Consider the following 21246-nt stretch of genomic DNA (forward strand, 5'->3'; position numbering starts at 1 on the left):
TTTCCAGACATGTCCCAGACAGATGCCCCAGACCCGGTAAATGTAACTACCTAGCCCCGCTAAATGTAACTACCAAGGGCCAGGCATGCCCCAAGCACAATGTCCCAGACATGCTACAACAGCAGCAGTAAGGTGGGAGACATATAACCCTTTCCATCTTCTTTCTTCACATATTATCACACTGGAAGGGCTAGAGAACCAGCTAAGACAGGGAAGAGACATTTAGAAAAGAAATGTTCCCTCCTAATGAAGCTGGGGCCACCGGCTCTAAACAAAAGGGAAAGGAAGAACTTTAAGCTGGATATAATATTTGAATTTTAAATTAGGCCAGAATGAATATTTTAATAACCAAAAGGACACAGAAAGTTAACAAATCTGAAATCTGCCCAGAAATAGCAACTTGGCAAAACTGTTAAACGAAGTTGTTTGTAGGTAAATAAAGCCATGTCATATCTGTAACTCTATTACAAAAAAAAAAAAAAAATACTTGCAAGTCAAAATGGCTCCTTGATTCATGGAGTACAGAATGGATGTTTTATTAGCGGCATGAAAATGACGTTATAATCTCCTTGTACATCTCTATTAGGGTTCTTAGGTAACCAGGTGCATTGTCCCCAGCTGTAATATTCTAAAAGAAATCTTTTTTTGTGTGAGCAGAAGTCTCAACCTTGAGCCTAAAACATTCAGTAAAGCATGCTGTAAACAGATATGCTGTCATCCAGGTGTTGTTGTTCCTTATATACAGCACAGTCAGAGTAGATTAGAGCAGATTTTTTCAGAGTGGTCAACAAACACTGGTTTCAACCTAAAGTCACCAGCTGCACTGGTCCCTAACAAGGGAGTCAGCCTGTCCTTTGAAGCTTTGAGCCAGATGTTGACTTCTCCTCTCTAGCTATGAAAGTCCTAGATGACATCTTCTTCTGCTAGAAGGCTGTTTCATCTACACTGAAAATCTATTGTTTAGGGTGGCCACCTTCGTCAATTAACTTAGCTAGAGCTTCTGGATAACTTGGTGCCATTTGTACGTCTTGTACTTCTATGTCCTGGAGATGGTTTCTTCCCTTAAACCTCAGGGACCATCCTCTGCTACGTTCAAATGCTTCTTCTGTAACTTCCTCACCTCTCTCAGCCTTTGCAGAATGGAAGAGGATTTGAGCCTTGCTCTGGATTAGGCTTAAGGGACTGGGGCGTCTGGTTTGATCCTCTACCCAGGCCTCTCCAATTTTCTCTTGTCAGCAGTAACACTGTATTGCTTTCTTGACATTCATGTGTTCACTGGAGTAGCGCTTTTAATTTCCTTCAAGAATTTTTCCTTTGAAACTTATCTAATATTTGGTTCAAGACGCCTAGTTTTTAGCTTATCTTGCCTATTGACGTGCCTTCCTCACTAAGCTTAACTGTTTCCTGCTTTTGATTTAAAGTCAGGGATGGGACTCTTCCTGTCACTTGAACACTCAGAGGACACTGTACGGTTATTAACTGGCCTAATTTTGTCTTGGGGAACAGTGAGGTCTAAGGAGAGGGAGAGAGATGTGCAGTTCATGGTGCCCCTAAACAATTACAGTAATAACATCAAAGATCACTGATCATATAACAGATATAATAATAATGAACAAGTCTGACGTATTGCGAGAATTATCACAATGTGACAGAGACACCAAGTGAGTATGTGCTGTTAGAAAGATGATGCTGGCAGTCTTGCTGACATGAAGTTTCTGCAGACCTTCAATTTGTAAAAAAAGAAAAAACAAAACACAACCCCAGTATCTGCAAACTACAATATTAAGTGAAGTACAATAAAACTAGGTGTGTCTGTAGTTCTTATTTCTATAGAAGGTAAGACCTTTTTGGGTCATCCAAGTGAAATTTATGGTAATGATCATGAAACCTGCAAGTTATTATCCCTGCAGGGATCATGAGTCTATATCCTGGAAGAGAGAGGACAGAATCTAGAAATGCCCCAGCTGTGAACCAGGATTTCCTTTCTTTTAATATAAATGTCCCAAATTAACACCAGACTAGTGACATATGGGTAAAAGCCCATAAGGCTCAGAAATAAAGGGAAATGGAGATTGTAGTGCCTACATAATAAATTTAAAGAGGTTGCAAGGGAACAGTACTATAAGCAAAGACAGGCAATACTAGCACAGAAAGAATATAATGAACTAAAATAAAGAAAATAAATAAAAAACATGCTACTAATTCAGTTGTGTGCTATGAAACGATTTGTCCTATGTGGGACAGAGACATCAACAGAGGGTATTAGTAGTCTATGAAAACCACAGTGATCTCTGAGAAAAATAATAGTGAAAAAAAGTCTGTTAGGAACAAACACATCAGAAATAAGAGCTAATGTTACTTTGAAATATTTTAAAGAAATTCCCAAGTGGCCATTAAATGTATGTTTTATCCTAGGTTCTCCGAACTAAACGGATGTACTAAACAAGGTTTATATGATTCTCCCTACATAAAAACCTTCCTATTTTCTCAAATTAAATCATATTTCTCTTTCAGGCCTACTGAAGATGTTGCCATTGTACTGCTAGATTGAGTTATTTACTGAGTCACTAGTAAATACCATTAGTAAAATATTTTAATGACTTAAGACAGTGGTTACACAGTTATTAAAAATTTATTTTTCAGGCCGGTGCCTGTGGTTCAGTGGGTAGGGCACCGGCCCCATATACCAAGGGTGGCGGGTTCAAACCTGGCCCCAGCCAAACTGCAACAATAACAAAAAAATAGCCTAAGCCCAGGAGTTGGAAGTTGCTGTGAGCTGTGTGATGCCAAGGCACTCTACTGAGGATGATAAAATGAGACTCTGTCTCTACGAAAAAAAAAATATATATATTTTCTAGTTACATGGTTTTATTGGTGAGTTTGTCTAATTCCTAACAAAAAAAGAGTCTGGCATGTGGTGGTATTCCCAGCTACTTGGGAGGCTGAAGCAGAAGGATCACTTGAGCCCAGGAGTTTGAAGGTGTAGTGAGCTATGATCACACCTCTGAGTAGCCACTGTGTTCTGGCCTGGGCAACATAGCAAGATTCTACATCTTAATGAAGTTATATGTGTATATACAATATACATTTGTTTCATTAAAAAAAAACCCATACTGCTGATCATGGCAGACAAGTTATTACTATCTCTCTGATAAAGAAACAGAAAATGAAGTTGAGGGGGAGGGGGCAGCAAATGGGCAGGAGCCCAAGCACAATGGAATCACTTCAATCCAGATACAATCAAAGGAGAAAGGATAATGCCAGACAAGCAGAATGGCATTCACAGATCTAAAGAGAAAATGCAGAAGGCATCACCTTGGCAAATAAGAGTTGTATTCACCAGGTAATAAACCCCCTAAAGGTCCTTATTTACCCAGAAGATACACAGAGTCGGATAGGTAACTGAAAGGCCAGCATTTCTCCTGCTCACTTCTTCTTGGGGGCTACCTCCCATGGGACAGGAGGCACAACACTAGCTGGCACAATGTCCCACCAAACTGACTCTCCATTGTCAGACTGTCTGGCCAAGGGGAGAGATGCTTACTTGGTTATCACAGGAGAAGATGACCTCTTAGAAGCACCTCCAGGAAACTCGCATCTTCTCAGAGGGGATCCGAGGCTCCCAGTGGGGGAGGAAGTTGTCATTCGCTGCCCCCTCTTCATCTTCTCTGTCTACAGGGGACACAGAACAGCATAGACATAGCCCATGATCGGTACCACTCCCACAGCTTCTAAAAATAATACCCCAGATAAACAAGGCACAGCTTTCTTTTAGAGGGATCAACACGGAGCTATAATGCTTCACATGATAGGAATCTTTGCAGGGAGGTACTATGAGGTCATCACATTTAGATTACCCAGTAATGCTAGGCACAGTGATGTGTGTTTGTAACCCCAGCTATTTGGGAAATTGAGGTGGGAGGATTGCTTGAGGCCAGAAGTTGTAGACCAGCCTGGGCAACATAGTGAGACCCCATTTCTAAATAATTACATAATAGGTTTAAGTAAGTTTTAGCCTCAAAATGTAGAGATTTTCTTCTCCTTGTTATCTTGCAAAGAACTAACACTAGAACCATACTATGGTCCTGGACATATGAGTACAAAGATGTAAAATCACTACAAAAAATTCTAAGTGGGTGAAATGCATTATAACATCCAAGACAGCAGGCTGTGGACCCTGACTGTACATACGGTCTGACAGGTACTGCAACCCCACCCAGCCCTCCATGTCTTCTCCATCACCTTCAACAGAAGGCAAAAGAAAATGGACATCAGCGCTTTGCCCCCAGAGGGAGCTCCCTACCATACTTTTCTGCAGTGAATCCTCATACAGTCCCCACACCCACGTGCATCAATTCCCTTCTACAGTAATCTACCTACAAAGCCTGAAATATGTAGTTCTCTTTAAAAAGGGCCACAATAGATTTGAAAAGCAAACATGGTATTACAGAATGCTCATTAGCATGATTTCCTAAATTTTTATACTTTGGCTTTATCAGTCACAAGTATGTGTCCACAATGCTCCCATTTATGGGGAAGTCTTTCCCCTCAGAACATGTAAAATCAAGCCCATGTGATATGACTTGCAGCTATAAAGCCGTCGCAAGAAAAATACACATACATTTCAGAACTGAATAAAGGAAAGTTGTATCTAAAAAAAAGAAAAGCCCAATAGTGCAGTCATGGGGCAGTTTTAAAATAAGTACACACATTATTCCAACTCCTCCCTTCAGTGTGAAGCTTAATTCTTTCCTCCGCTTGGGTGCAGGTTGATCTGAGCGACTTTTTAATAAACAGTGTATGGTAAAAGTGACAGGTAGGACATAAAAGGCACTGTAGCTTCCCCCTTGTACTGTCTCTCAAGCCCCCTGCTTTGGGAGAAGCCAGCTGCCATGTTTGGATACTTGAGCAGCCTTTCGGACAGGCCCATGCAGTGAGGAGCTGTCTCATAAGAGGCCCAGTCAAGCTTTCAGATAGTGCAGCCCTGGCCAGCATCTTGACCACAGCCTCACGAAAGACTCTGTAACAGAACCACCTGGCTAATTCACTCTGAGTCATTATCTATTCTTTTAAGCTGCCAAGATTAGAGGTAATTTGCTATGTAGCAATTGGTAACTAACAAATGTAGTATGGCATATACCCATGTATAATTTCTAAATAAACATTAGGAATACCTGCTCCACATTTACTTTACTAGTGGTGTCAATATGCCATCAACAATGTTTAAAAACTACTGTTGTGGGTGAAAATTGATCTAGAACTTCAGTTTTAGTTATTCTCACGGGTAAGACTAGCTCAGAATCAGATAACCACAGACAGACAGAAAGGATTCCTGGACCATTCCTTCTGACTCCTGTCCTTTGGAGGGCAGACTATACCAAGGATATCATTAAGAATTTGCTCTAAGGGCAGTGCCTGTGGCTCAAAGGAGTAGGGTGCCAGCCCTATATGCCGGAGGTGGTGGGTTCAAACCCAGCTCCAGTCAAAAACTGCAAACAAACAAAAAAAAAAGAATTTGCTTTAAGACACTAAGACTTAGGAGAGCCCAAAAAGTTAAATGATTTTTGCAAGGTTAGGAAAAATTTTAAATCCCACCTGTTGTTCCCTTTGAGTAGACCCTGGAAGACTGATGGACACAGAGACCCAGGGGAAGCGCAGGAAGCAATCACTTTGTCACATAAACCACGGTCTAGAGGAGTGGGGGGAATTAAACCTACCGGAGAGGCCTCTGCTCCTGCAGGGGATCCTCTTCCAGAATCTCCTACGCCAGATGCAGACGTAGCCTTCTTCCGCTCAGTGTTTCGAGTGGGAGAAGACTTGTAAGAAGATTTAAGAGCGCCAGCAGGAGCTATACGAGGACGGGTATGAGATACTGGAAAGTTACAGTATAATAGTCATAGAGACAGGGAGTGCAGATAGAAAAAGTAGGGAGAGCAAGGAGTTAGAAAGAACATATATTTCTGTTAAAATGAGACCTGGGCAATCCATACTCTCAAACACCATACTTTGCTACTATACACAGAATAGATTCTGTCCTGAAACAGCTCCCATACTCAAGCCAAGTTCATTTTAGGGGTTAGAAGTCTGCACTTTGGAGTCAGGTAGACCTGTATTGCCACCTACACAGCTGGATCACCTTGAGTAGGTTACCTAACTTCTCCAAACATCAATCTCCTCATGTGCAGTAAAGTTAGCACAGCAGGCCTGACTGTTGCCCTTCCAAAGGCCCCCTCACATGGCTGGCCCATGGCCAGCATCTGGGAACTTAGATTTCAGGAGTGGCCCCACCATTAACTGATGAGTGCTGGAACTTGCCTTCCTTCTGGGAGTCTGGAATTTGGTTGTACACCTGCCAGGAGACACCTATGTGATCAGCCCCCAATAAAATCCTTGGGTACTGAGTCTCTGGTGAGCTTTCCAGGCTGGCAACATTTCATGTGTTGTCACAACTCATTGCTGGGGGAATTAAGCACGTCCTGTGTGATTCCACTGAGAGAGGACTCTTGGAAATTTGCACCTGGTTTCCTCCCGGCTTTGCCTCACGTGCCTTTCCCTTTTGCTGATTTTGCTCTGTACCTTTTACTATAATAAATCGTAGCCATGAACATGGCTGTCTGCTGAGTCCTCTGAGTCCTGGTGAACCATCAAACCTGGAGGTGGTCTTGGGGACCCCTGACACAATTAGTGTCAGAAGGGGAAATTAGTAGATTGACCCCAATTAATTGAAATTTGGTAAAACATATTGTTCGGGAAAAGGGAGGATAAAGGGGCAGAAGACAATGAACTTGTGGTGTCTGGGAGGCTATGAAGTCATCTATGGCATGAGACAGCAGCTGAGCTGCTGTCAGCTGTGAGAAATAGAAGTTACTGATGAAATCTGAAAGTGATCCATGTGGCTCCAAGAGAGGCTGCTCAATGGATCCCCTGGCTGCTTTGGGCCCTGCTAGCTGAAGTGAGGGGGAAGAGCCAGCCACCCAGCTGATTGACAACTATTGGTTTTTGTTTGTCCTCCAAGTGGAAGTAGGACACAACTTCCTTGCTTTTTGCCACCAGTGGGTGGGCTGGAATTTAAACTCTTGAGTGCTGGAACCAGAACAAGTCTCCACAAGTGACTTTTTTTGTTATGACTTTTGCCTAATGGAGCCTCTGAAAAAAGGAGTTGTGAAAAGAGAGGCAATTTCCAGACAGAAATATACTTTTGGGGTTTTAAAAATCAACTAGGGGGCCAGGAGTGGTGGCTTATGCCTGCGATCCTAGCAGTCCGGGAGGTTGAGGTGGGAGGATTGTTTGAGGTCAGGTGTTTGAGACCAGCCTGAGCAAGAGTGAGACCCCGTCTCTATAAAAATAAAAAATTAGCCAGGCATTGTAGCAGATGCCTAGAGTCCCAGCTACTTGGGAAACTGAGACAGGAGGGTCACTTTAGCCCAGGAGTTTGAGGTTGCTATGAGCTATTATGACATCACTACACTCTACCCTGGGCAACAGAGTGAGATTCTGTCTCAAAATAATAATAATAATAATAATCTCACCTCACCTAATATGTATGATGCAGTGGTACATTCAAAACTATTAAGAAAGGGATATAATTGTGATGGATGTGTTAATAAGTTCAATGTTAAGTATTTCTCATTCTATATCAAATCAGTACACTGAACCCCATAAATGCATCAACGTACAAAGTTACAATTTAATAAAAAGTAATAATAATAATAATCAACTGAGGACCACTGTAGATACAGAATAGCCCTCCCTGGGGCCAGAAACTATAAAAACATCCTGGATGCTGCTGGACCTTCTGGGTCACGTACAAGTGCCCAGAGGACAGGGTGTACTCTCATGAGACCATCTAAAATCAAGCTGCTCACTGGCTCTGTATTTCTGATGCAAAGCCTGACTGTTTTTCCAATATGTGATTCCTGCAAAAGCTGGAAGTTAAGCAAAGGAGGACACTGCAAGCAATGTGACCCCTTCACCCACCCCAGACAGATCAGACCCCACCCGCTCCGGGGGACGTGTCACTGCTGTCAACATCTTGTGTTTGAACAACAGACTGAGAGCCTGACTCTACTTCCTTCCCTTTCTTCCAGTGACATACACTTTAGTGAGGCAACTTGTTAAATGCAACTGCCCTGGGCAGCACCTGTGGTTCAAAGGAGTAGGGTGCCGGCCCCACGTGCAACTGTCCTCCGAAAGGGAGTGATCTTTTCTGTGATGCTCACTGTATAAATGATTAGGATGAAAGGGAGAGGTGGTGATACAAACCTATTCTGAAATTTTTTGAAAATATAGGATTTTGTCTTAATGCCTGAACATAATGGGTCTTCCTGGTTAACTTGGATAAAAGTGGTTCTTTTGTAAAACTACTTTTATCCTTTCTTTGAAAAGACTGGGTAAGAGTGGGGGATAATTAAGTAAATATAAAGTTTTAATTACTAAATAGGACATGGAGGAAAAAAACAACAAAACCTGGCACCTGGTTTTTTTGGGGGGGCAGGGGTGTTCCTAAGTCAGTCCTCAATACAAGGGTTTTTAAAAAAAAAAAAAATCCTGGCACCTGGAGTGGTACAGGGGAGGTGAAGGACATCTGTGATCTTTGTTTTCCAGAAGTGCTCCTGGAAGCTCTCCCTGTACACAAAGGAAAATTCCCTGTGGTGCTGCAAGTCCTTGGATTTAGACCAGTGATTTTCAAATGTATGCCATGAAAAATTTTAAAAATCATTAATTAAATTATTTTCAAAAGAAGTTCACAGCACAGGTGGTGCCTGTAGCTCACTGGGTAGGGTGCTGGCCACATACACCGAGGCTGGTGGGCTCGAACCTGGCCCGGGCCAGTGAAAACAACAAAGACAACTGCAACAACAAAAAAAATAGTGAGGCGTTGTGGCAGGCACTTGTAGTCCCAGCTACTTGGGAGGCTGAGGCAAGAGAATCGCTTAAGCCCAGGAGTTTGAGATTGCTGTGAGCTGTGACACCACAGCACTCTAACCTAGGGCAACAGCTTGAGACTCTGTTTCAAAAAAAAAAAAAAAAAGAAGTTCAAAGCATACCAAGTATATTCTCTTTTTACTCTTTTTGTTGATCAACATAATTTAAGTGTGCCTTAGGTATCCTGCAGAAGTTTAACTATTGGTTCAAGTGTGCTGTGAGATTAAAAAAAAAAAAGGTTAAAAAACATTGATTAAGACCAATGACTAAGCCTAGAGGGCTGGCATGTGATAGCGCTGACGATGAGCTGATGGAGGTGGGCCAGCTCCTTATATCCCCCACAGGATATTTCCAGGTGCTGTTCACATTTGCCAGGCCAACAAAGTAGGATCACTGACAGACTATCTAGGACTGACACCTCAGGAAGCCCCCTGGAACCAGGAGCTGGACTGAACCACTTGCCCTGTACTGAGCATCCTGGGGTGGGAGGCACCAGGTGAAAGGCCACACTGGGGCTGCCTGGCCAATGCACATCCTGCTCGGGGTACCCGAACGTGGTCAACTGTGTTTTCAGGAGACCACATGAAGCCCCAGGATTGCACTCCTTGTGTGCCATGACTATCATGACACTGCCTCAGCCCTGGAAAATGTTCAGGTCCACTTCAACTTACTGGCCAGAGCGGTGCTGGGTCCAAGTTGACGCCTCAGGCTAAGTAAAAGGATTACTATAGCAAGTGATAGAAGTCACCGGAGTGTCTAACACAGACTTTTATGGTTAATAGGATTTGCTTTAACTGCTTAGTCCAGAAGCCCAAAAGGACATCATTGAGCTCAATACTGCAGGTTGGTCTTACCCTGCTGTGTGGAGTCCTACTGATAATTCTTCTAATGCCTTGGCCAAGGGTCAAGGGGGACAGACTGTGCACAAAAGAGTTAATATAATAGACTTGATTGCTGTTGCCAGAAAGGCCCACTTATAAGGTTGGTCCTTGGCCTGCCTCTGTGAACTTAAATTTTGGAAGGGTTCCACTGTTAACTAAAGAGTGGCTCTCTGTGCCTAAACTGTTTGTACAAACAATACGGTGTATGCTGAATACCTGCTTTCCTTCTGGGAACCTGGAATTTGGGTATGTGCTGGGCAAAGGGTACACGTGACCAGCCTCCAGGAGAAACCCCAGGCATTGAGTCTCTAACGAGCTTCCCTGGTTGGCAAAACATCATACATGTTCTTACAACTCCTTCCTGGAGAAAAGGCATCCTGAGCGGCTCCACTGGAAAGGACTCTGGAAGCTTGTGCTGGTCATCCCTGGACTTTGTCCCATGTGCCCTTGCCAATTTTGCAGTGTACCCTTGTACCATAATAAATCTTGGGTGAGTACAAATATATATTGAGTCCTGTGAGTCCTCCTAGAAAATCACTGATCCTGGGGTTGGTCTCAGGGAACCCTCGTACATTCCTCATTCTCAACATGAGGAAATGTCCTACTTGCCAGGGTTTTTTTGTTTGTTATATAATTCACATACTGTAAGATTCACCCTTTCAAAAGTATACAGTTCAGTGGTTTTTAGTATATTCACAATTTGTGCAACCATAACCACAGCCTAATTCCAAAACATTTTTAAGACCCCCCCCCCCCCGAACAAACTATCCCTTAAGCAGTCATCTCTCTTTCTTTCCTCCCCTCATCCTTGACAACCACTCATCTATTTTCGGTCTCTACGGATTTGCCTATTTCAGACATTTAATATAAATGGAACCATACAATCTGTGGCCTTTTGTGACTGGTTTCTTTCATGTAGCACGTTTTCAAGGTTCGTCCATCTTCAAGCATGTATCAGGACTCTGTTTCCTTTTATAGCTAAATAATATTCTACTTTACGGATATAGCACATTCTGTTTATCCATTCACCTGTGATGGGTATTTGAGTTGTTTCCACTGTGTAGCTTTTGTGAACAAATTGCTGCATAAACCTATGGTTTTCCTAACCCAGGAGTCATATGAGTCATATGGTAACTGAGTTTAACTTTTTGAGGAACTGCCAGATCATTTTCCGTAGTGGCTACACCACTTTTACCTTTCCCCCAGCAGCGTATAAGGGTCCAGTGTCTGCACACCTTCACCAACACTTGTTATTTCACCTTTTAAAAAAACGTAGCCATCCTAGTGGGTGTAAGGTGATATCTCACTGTGATTTTAATTTGCATTTCCCTAATGACTAATGACATCCAATATCTTGCCATGTGCTTATTGGCTGTTTGTATATTTTCTTCGCAGAAATAGTGTAACTTGGGAAGCAGCTACTACTAGGTAGAGCTTGCATGTCATTTACATGTCATCACACTGAATACACTATCATGGGAACTGAAATCAGGCCTGACCTTACGTGGATATAGTATTGCTCATTTGCAAACAAAGAGAATGCCAGCCCTCGTTAATCTTGACATAATGCTTTTATCTACTTTGATAAGGATCTGGCCCAGTGTTTCTCAGATTTTAATGTGCAGGTTGGATGGGGCCTGAGAGTCAGCCTTCCAACCAAGTTCCCACGTGATGTTGCTGTTTCTGGTCCATAGACCACCACCCTTTGAGTAGTGAGACTCTAGACATTTGTTGAGCGATTACTCTGTGCCAATTATTGTGCTCTCGTTTGCATGGACTGTCTTATTTAATCTTCATAATAATTTAAAATAACTCCATTGTATAGATGAGCAAATGGACTCGTTAGAAGTTAATTTACTTGCCCACACTGGTAAGAGCTAGTGAGTGGTAGAGCTGGTTTGGGGACTCCAGAGACTGTGGTCTATGGGCTACTTTGCCAAATCATCTCACAGTTAAGAAAAGTCTACTAACCTCCACAGTCATCAAGTGTATTTTTCACTAATGTACATGCCCTCAGCCATAAAACAATTTACTCACCTCTGTGACACTTAATAAAACATAGAACAGCAAAACACTGATGGGTAGAAAATGTTATCAACCATTGAAGACATTTCACAAAGCTAGCAAATAGGAAGCAAAATACAAAAAATCAGGAATAAATCATAGGCTGACCAGCACCTCTTAGGGCATTTTCCTTGTATCAATAGCTTGGCCTCTTTTACCTGAGTCACTGGCCTGCTCAGAGAGCATAAGTGTACTTCTGCTTCTGGCTAAAGAAGCCTGTGTGGGTGTCAACAGTCGCATAACAAGAAAATCCATGGGACTATGGTGCGTGCGATGAGCTGAGGGATGGAATCAAATGAAAATTTTAAAAAGCAAAATTAAACAAAATAAAATGTTTAAACAATACAGTGCATGATGCAAATTAACTTTGGGGTGGCAGAATTAAAATGGAAAATAAGTATGTTCTAACAAAGGATGATTTTGGATCCTGTCATAGTAAAATAAAACAAATGATGGTGTCATTTAAAGTTTGAGAGAGTGCCTTAATTCTCTTGAGTGCCAGAATTCACTCAATCTGTTATTACAATATAGTGACCTGTATCATTCAAAAAGAATTAGCCCACCTCCCAAGATGTAACACAGACTCAAGAAATCATTTACTCACCAAGTAGATCTAACAATGATGAAAAGATGCCTATATAAGACTTGTTTTAGATCCTCTATTAAGAAATATCTCATAACATATTGATTTCTTAGATGAAATATGTCATCCTATAATACCATAAAGGATACTTTGATACCATCTCCATGTATATGGGTCAAAGTTAAGTGAGAAGCACAAAAATAAAAACATCCAACTGATTATTAGCTTTAATGAAAGATAATAGTATTCATGATCATAAATTCAATGATTGGACTATTTTGATCATTTTGGAATGTATTTTTTTTAAAGGTTTTTTGTTTATTTGTTTTCTTATTGTTGTTTGCAATTTTTGGCCAGGCTGGGTTTGAACCCGCCACCTCTGGTATATGGGGCTAGTGCCCTACTCCTTTGAGCCACAGGTGCCACCCCGGAATGTATTTTTTTTTTGAGGCAGAGTTTTATTTGTTGGCCTGGGTAGAGTGCCATTGCGTCATAGCTCACAGCAACCTCAAACTCCTGGGCTCAAACGATTTACTTGCCTCAGCCTCCCAAGTAGTTGGGACTATAGGCACCTGCCACTACATCCGGCTACTTTTTAGAGAGAGGGTCTTGCTCCTGCTCAGGCTGTTCTTGAACTTCTGAGCTCAGGCAATCCACCTGCCTCGGCCTCCCAGAGTGCTAGGATTACAGGCATGAGCCACCACGCCCGGCCTGATTTCGGAAAGTATTATATGGCATTAGATTAACTTTTCCATTACTCTGTATTCTTTGGGTGCCTAATAGCTAGAAAATAGCTTGGAGGCTAAAATTTTTCTTTTTTTTTTTTTGAGACAGAGCCTCAAGCTGTCCCCCTGGGTAGAGTGCCGTGGCATTACAGCTCACAGCAACCTCGAACTCCTGGGCTCAAGCGAGTCTCCTGCCTCCGCCTCCCAAGTAGCTGGGACCACAGGCGCCTGCCACATCGCCTGGCTATTTTTTGGTTGCAGCCGTCATTGTTGTTTGGCGGGTCCGGGCTGGGGATTCGAACCCGCCACCTTAGGTGTACGTGGCTGGCGCCTTAGCTGGTTGAGCTATAGGTGCCGAGCCGAGGCTAAAATTTTTCAATTGTAATCCACAAGAAGATAATTCAGTTGTCAGCAATCTATAATAATATATTGCTGTATTTACATATTAATTATGTAAAATGAATCATGCAAAAATGAATTTAACATCAATCTGGAACCATGTGAATTAATAAAAACACATGGAATACACTTGCTAATGGAAAAGGTGTGTAAAGTTAAAAGTATAGGTGTTTCTCATCCAGCTCCTAATTACTTCCCTGGCACTTACTCATGAACTTCATCAGAGATCAGCAGCATTATGACCTTACAGGGTCTCTGACACATATAACATGCCTCTGGGATGAAAGTGCAAGGTCAATGCCAGTGAAACCAACCAGGAAGGCAAACTGGCCTCTGCCAAATCACAAATATCCTTCTGCCTGACCCCTTGGTAATGACTTGATGTGTTAAATACTCCACTGGAATCTGACACTTCTTTAGTGTGGCTTTAAAACATGCCATGTAGTGCCTGGAGAGCTTCCCTCTCTTCCTTAACCTCCATACTCTGAAAGGTATAAAGTCAGACTTTCAGTCACTTATCTGAGCCTCTGTTAGAACACGGACCATGTTAAATCTACTCAGGATGCAGAACTGGTACGTGTCCTAGGTACATCTTCTCCCACCTCAAACAGTGCCTGAAAAGGCCACCCATTTCTTTCCCCTTTCAGAAGCCTCATGTTAGTTCCACGCTTCTGTTTTCATCTACAAACGGACAGGCCTGCAATCCATGGATGACTGCAGAGTCCATTTTTCCAATCTGAGCCTCCCGTGTAACTCTGACTCATTACTTCTGCTCCTTCTGGATAATCAACTGCATCCCATCACTGGGCAGGTGCTTTAATTCTTTCTCTTTTTCCTAGCTTATCTGCACTGAAAGACCATGGGAAGTTATTTTTCTAATGGTCACTTCAGCCCACTCGTCAATTAATTACTAGGCAGGATAACTCCTACATGCAATAAAGAACACGGAACAGTCTTTCACACTGGGAGATATCATTAATTCCTGTCCTATTCAACAACGACCTAGCTCTAAAGAGCAATGACATTTTCCAATGTCCTTTGAGCAAGGCCCTAGGGCTCCCCACATTCAGATCACAAGGCTAGGATAATGGTGGCATCTGCAGAAGGCTCAAGAGGGACCTCTCACAAAGGCTACTGTTAAGATGCTCACACCAGAAACAAACAGACTGAACAGACCAGGTCTACACATTCACTTGCCTCGGTCTGGGGAATAGGATATTGCCACGGTGGATGAAGACAGGCGTTTACTCATGGGAGGCTCCGTCTGCTTTGGCAAATTCATGGTTGATGTTGAAAGTTTGTCACATGCTGCAGAGAAACGCATTAAAGACATTGGTATTCGTACCACCGCAGGCCGAGAAACACATATCCCAAAGTGTGCTTCCTGTCCTCATCCACGCACTTCCTAAACACTGTGGCACAACATCATCTGTTTCCATCATCCTGGCATCTCATTAAGTTGGAAATGCCCAGGCTGCAGCGGCTGCTGCTCATCTGAGAGATCTCTGCAATTTCTTTACTGTGCTTATTCTCTTCAATTTCAAATGTCTAACCTCACTAAACTGTTCAACTGAAGCCATGCTAATTAAGCCCAGCAGCAATTCATTTGGTGTCCAGGGATTTTTAAGTTTATTCACATCACATAAAAACAAAACCAACCTGGACCCAGAGACGAATTGCTACTGGGAAGCATTCTATAGTCTGAGATTGTGTGTGCTGAAACTGAACTTTTTCTGAGGGTTACCTACAGCTCAGGCTGGAGGGAGATGAAATTTGTACTGCAAGGAGTTGTATTTAAAGCAGAAAGGCTGTTAGCAGTTGGTTTTCTTCCTCCTAGTAAGGGATGGGATCAAAATGGCCCTTTCGCAAATGCTTTAATTGTTCAAGGTTAGGATTTTAACATGTGACTCTAGGTTTGGAGTTCTCACGTGCCAGTCGTTATTTCAGACTGGTTTCCAAATTAAAGCATTACAGCAAACAAAGAGATGCTGACAGTGCCCTGCCAAGCTATGCTGAAGCCTGGGGCAAAAGGAAAAATGTGTCCTCCTGGCTATAAAGGAAACAAACTCATCAGTAAAATCTTCAAAGTCTACTCCTCTGCTCATCTTCTTTTCAAATAGAGGATGGCCATGTTCGACAATTTCTGTTGACCAAGTGACAACCTTAAATAATTTTTAATTAACTTAAACTAAAGTATAATAAATAGCCTTGGGGATAAATAAGATACTTAAACCTGAAATGATATTGTGAGTTTTAATATTCTTACTTCTCAATTTTTCGGTAATTTTTAAAGTTCTGGAAAAAATAAGCCTTAGAAATTACATAAAACCATGTATACAGGGGCACACATTTCCCCCTTTTTTCTTTAAAGAAACCTGTGTAACCAGACACATATTCCCTTTTGCCTCAGGCTCTGCTATGGCTCAGCATGGCACCAGTCTTCAGAAATTTGGTATTTTGTTTGTTCTAGATTGTTTTGCATTGATTTTGATTTGTAAAAATATTGCATAAAGGATTATTTTATCTTAATTACTAAGATTTTGGGTACCTCCTTAAATCGTGTACCTGAGTCAAGTACTATGCTCACCTCATTCTGGGCCTGGCCCTCGGTGGTGATTCCGAGTGAGTAATTACTCCACTCTGCTGGTACCTCTGTGGGGAAAGGCCAGCGCCCACACTATAGGCAACTCCGCCCTTGCAGCAAAACCTCTGCTACTAAGCACCACCAATAAGGATTATTCTTTATCTAAGGAATGCCAGAAACCAAGGACATTTATTTCTACTGCTACTATGACCTTCTGCATTGCTGGTAAATACTATGTTCCTCTTACATCTTGTTTTTGCTTTGCCAGCTGAAGATGGGTTGAATTTCTAGTTATTATTAAACACGAGGACAGTTTTACTAGTTCTGTTCTAGACCATAAGTATTTCCTAGGCGTGTATCCAAAACCGAGAATCTATTAGAGACAAAAATCTAACACAAAGCCAAATAATCTAATTATTGGGATTCCCAAGGTTAGCAACAATAAACTCCCTGCCACTCCCTCTCAAACGCCTCTCCAGGAATCCACCACATTAACACCAAGACCAAGTATTCCACTCAGAACTCTGTGATTACAGGTTTGGTAACCTGAAGTGATGGGAATGCTCTACTACTTAATGCCTAAAACAGATGAATAATGAGATTCTTTGAGATTTCAATGTGAAAAAATCAAACACTGACAAGGTTTTCAAGGCAAAACTTAGTGAGCTGAGGATGAAATGTCTCCGGGGCATGCACAGCTCCACGATGACAGAGGAACAAAGAAATATGGGCATGTCATTCACATCTGTAGAAAAAAAGTTGCAACGGGTCAGACTAAGAACTCAATCGTAAAAGTATCTGAGACAGACATGGTGATGGAGGAGGGTGATCAGAACACAAACACCATAGCACAGTGATGCGCAGGTATACCGTTGGCGGACTCAGCAGCTGCGGCAGTGGTCCCTGCGTCCGGAGGGAGGGTGCTGGCTGCTAAACCTAGAGGAGGGGGTGGGGTATTTTCTGATTCACCTACACAGCAAAAAATCAGAGCAAAGAGAGGTAAAAGGAAAAAAAAGTCCCAATTTCTTGATTTTAAGTTTCTAATTAGGAAATTAGAAAAAGTTACTGAAATAGGTTGTTGACTTCTCACAAAAGAAAAAATAAAGTATATTTATTGCCAAAAGCTTAAAAGTACAATATAGTAAAGTCAGGAAATGCCCATAAACGTCAACCCACTTGCTCTCAGGAAGTGTTAGTATTGAACTCCTGCGTAACAGAATGCTAAGATCACTGAAATGTAGTGAGACACTGAAAAGAAAGGAAAGCTACCCAGAGCCTAATAACAATCCATACATTAAATTAAGCATCGGAAAGTTTAAAGATGAGTATGAACTGGATAATGAAATAAATCACCTTGAAACAAAATTGAAAGAGCAACAAAAATTGAAAATGAGGCAGGAAAAAGTCCAGCCCTCTTTCAATGAGTAACTGCTGTTCTGTCTTTCCCGGTCATGTCCAGAGCAGTGACTGAGCCTCCTGCCATTTCCCTCCCCTGAAATCAGACCACCCCTTGGGTTTGCCAGCTGAGTCCAGCTCGCCAGGCTCTGCATTCAATGTCTTTGATTTTCTTTTGCTCTCCCTCAAAGCCCAGTTATTATATCAACTGCTGTTTGCTGCAAGAAGAATGCACAGATCAGAGATCCCCTTCATAAGAAATGCATACACAGGAAGCTTGGCAGTTTTAAACATCACCTCTGCAAATGGTACCTTTAAAGCTGTGCATAGCAGCCCCCAGATCCAATAGGTACCTGGTCATGCCCATCATCTCCTGCCTGCCCCACGAACTCCCACCAGGGCCCTGAAAGGCAGGGAGAGCTCTCAACTTACCATCACGTCCTCCGGGTGCTGTGGCCAGTGGTGCTCCCCACGAATACCTCTTCTTCAGCTCCAGCTGCTGTGTGCGCTCCATGGACCTGCGCATCATCGCCTCCAGCCGCTCCTGCCCAGTTCACACAAGGCGTCAGTGTCAGCTGAGAGCAAGATTAACTACCCAGCCTCACTGCACCGCAGCCTCAGTGCGCGGCAGGGTGAGTCACCAAATGGTGCTTTCAGTGCTTGGCATCCAAAACCCAGCACACGTGCTCTCTCCACCACACCAGCCCTTTCTTTTCTTAGTAGGTGGAAAGTAAACAATGCCCTTAGGGTAGCTGGCTGCTGAAGAGGACTAAGACCTACAGCGCACTGAAGAGGACTACGACTAGGACAGCCCACTGAGTCTGAGTCTCCTCCCCTCCCCTCCTCTCCCCTCCCCTCCCTGGGGAGAAGCTACCTTGAGGATAATGCCCAACAAGCATTAACTCCTTAAGGCCTGTCCCAAGCCCCATTTTACCCTATCCAGTAGGAGAACTGGAATTTTGCTCCAGAACCAACTGTATCCTTTCTAGTTGAAAGCATAAAACATTCTGATTTGAGAAGAGTTAAAATATAATTTTGACCTTTTGCAGCCTTAAATGTAACTTTTTAGGGTGATACATGACTTTGAAATCTTTGCAAAGCTCCATTTTTTATCTTCAAACTTCTGAAAGGAGAATCAATTGTTTCCATATTATAACACTTTCCTGCTACAGACAGTGCCCTTCAGATAATAATATTGCTTGTTTCAAATGCAAAACAGATAAGAGCAGGGAAATTTCTGGCCACAAAATAAAGCATCCATTTATTCCCAAGAGTTAGGCAGGTTTAGGGAGGGATGGGAAGGCAGAACTCAGCAACTTGTAATCAGTAGAGAAAACAACCAAGTTTCTTTTAACAGGATTTATCATTTATGAAAAGCACTCTTCTGCAGTGCCTGCATTGTTATTTTCACAAAGCTGTCCTTGGTACTGGAGTGAAGGTAATTCTGCACTCTCCACCACCTCAGTGACACTGCAAATACCAACGCCTCTCCCTGCCTCCACTGGAGATAGTTTGCAGCAAGGCTGGCACTTATGATGACAATGGCCTTTAGCCTTCACGAAACCCAACTAACCCTAGCCCTGACTCCAAAACAAAAAGATACATTTTTCTCATGGCTTAAAAAAAATAAACAAAATTAAATTAGGACAGCATCAGCTGAGTAACCATGTTAAAGATCAGGAAAAGGCTACTTTATGCCACTTACTAGACGCACATAAAGGTCACTTAGTAGGTGCCTGGATTCACCCCTTCCGTCTATACCAGAGGGGTGAGATGAACATTTGCGTTCTCCATATCTTAGCCTTCTCTGCATAATTTTTCTCTGAATAGCACTTTGCTAAGTGATTGCCTCTCCGGGGACCTGTGTGCAGAAAGGGGAATTTTTTTTCCTCCTGTCTTGTATTTGTATTGGCTATTAATTGTGCTCTAGTTTTTGGCCTGAGACTCTATAATCATGAGTGTGCATTTCCTGGCAGCGTCCTGTCCTCATGACCCTGGCTGATTAAATTATGATGGTTAACCCAGTGGTCTGCCTGATAAAAGTAGGGGCTTGGAGGGAACAGAATTCCTCTACCATCTGATGCCTGGAGTACAGCCATTCAAGACAAAGGCTGAATGGTATTTCATTATATGGATTTAACATAAAGTAGTTAACCAACAACCTAATTTAAGTGTTGAAACCTTTTGCCCTCAAGTGAATTTAGCACTGGGTGGGTTATAGTAGATTTCCTACATGCCAGAAGGACCTCACAAGATAGTCCCCTCTCTACTAAGGGACCAACGACAACAAAGAACACTGAGACTCACCGAGCCAGCCTCACCATGGAGCAGCTGTCTTGGGGGCATAATTATAAGGGAATGCTTACTTAAAGCCAGACCTACCCTGAACTGCTCGGTTACCTTTAGGAAAGCTACCTCTGCCATCCACCCCCAGTCCACTGAGCTGCTCCATATCCCACTACCGGAGAGACACTCCTTTGGATCTTGAGTAGGCTGATAAAAATATAGCTATCCCTGAGAGAAAGACACAGTCACTCTGCATCGCCCACTTTTAGAGAGATAATGTAGAAGAGGTGGTGGTAAAGCTCCAAGGGAAGAGGATTTATGGAATCCCCCAGAGGCAGAATGGGGTGATCCAAACACATCAAAAACAAAACTTGTCCACTGTACTCTTATTAGAGCAGTGTTTTCCAGCCTTTCTTATCTCATGGCACACTTGAACCAATAGTTAAAATGCGGCACACTTAAATTAGGTTGATCAAAAACAAAAAAAAAAGAGTAAAAAACACAACATACTGGCTTGGCACCTGTAGCACAGTGGTTACAGCACCAGCTACATACACCAAGGCTGGTGGGTTCGAACCCAGCCTAGGCCAGCTAAACAACAATGACAACTGCAACAACAACAAAAAATAGGTGGGCATTGTGGCAGGAACCTGTAGTCCCAGCTACTTGAGAGGCTGAGGCAAGAGAATTGCTTAAGCCCAAGAGTTTGAGATTGCTGTGAGCTGTGACACCACGGCATTCTACCAAGGGTGACATGGTGAGACCCTGTCTCAAAAAAAAAGAGAACATACTGTGCTTTGAACTTCTTTCGAAAATAATTTAATTAATGATCTTTAAATTTTTCGCAGTGTACCTAAGATCCTCTCATGGCATACCAATTGAAAATGACTGTGTTAGAGGTTAGTCCTGTATGGCTGAGTACTGCTTCATGTTCATGTATAACTTTCATGTGATGAAAAGATTTCTAATAGATTGGAGTCAGGATAAGGATTCAAGTCTAATCTCTGCCACTTTTTAGCCCTGTGATGTTGAACCAGTCATTTCACATTCTTGGGCTTCAGTTTCCTCACCTATAAAACGAGGATGGTCTCACCTATATCACCAGATCAGTCTAAATTTATGGGATAATGACTAGCATGTGGTAAGTCCTTAACCAATACTAACTGAATCTGAATTTGAAGAGGAAGTTTATTAATGGGACAATGTGGACCAGTGGTTTTCAAACTTACAGGTTCATGTGTCAGAATCCCATGAACAGTGTGTTAAAACACAGGTTGCTGGGGTTTATTCCCAGGGTTTCTGAGTCAGTAGGTGGGAGGCAGAGCCCACTAAGAATATGCATTTCTAACAAATTTCCAGGTGCTGCTGGTCCTGGGACCTCATAGTGAGAGCCGTATGTCCTTG

General features: G+C 42.5%; 1 protein-coding gene across 4 annotated transcripts in view; it reads right to left on the bottom strand.

Annotated features, from left to right (window-relative positions):
- Nucleotides 1–21246, bottom strand: part of MAP7D2 (MAP7 domain containing 2) — a 116241-nt gene that overhangs the window by 28607 nt on the left and 66388 nt on the right. The window contains exons 4-8 of one of the 4 annotated variants that reach the window (XM_003791895.3): nt 17989–18100; nt 14775–14885; nt 12029–12148; nt 5714–5872; nt 3545–3668 (exon numbers count right to left, since the gene is read on the bottom strand). In XM_003791895.3, the coding sequence (XP_003791943.1) occupies nt 3545–3668; nt 5714–5872; nt 12029–12148; nt 14775–14885; nt 17989–18100 (626 nt within the window). The remainder of the gene's footprint in view (nt 1–3544; nt 3669–5713; nt 5873–12028; nt 12149–14774; nt 14886–17988; nt 18101–21246) is intronic. The other 3 variants (XM_003791893.3, XM_003791894.3, XM_003791896.3) reach the window with 3 other exon arrangements.

This window comes from Otolemur garnettii, unplaced genomic scaffold (genome assembly GCF_000181295.1).
Source record: "Otolemur garnettii isolate 467f Iridium unplaced genomic scaffold, OtoGar3 scaffold00051, whole genome shotgun sequence".
Classification (NCBI taxonomy): domain Eukaryota; kingdom Metazoa; phylum Chordata; class Mammalia; order Primates; family Galagidae; genus Otolemur; species Otolemur garnettii.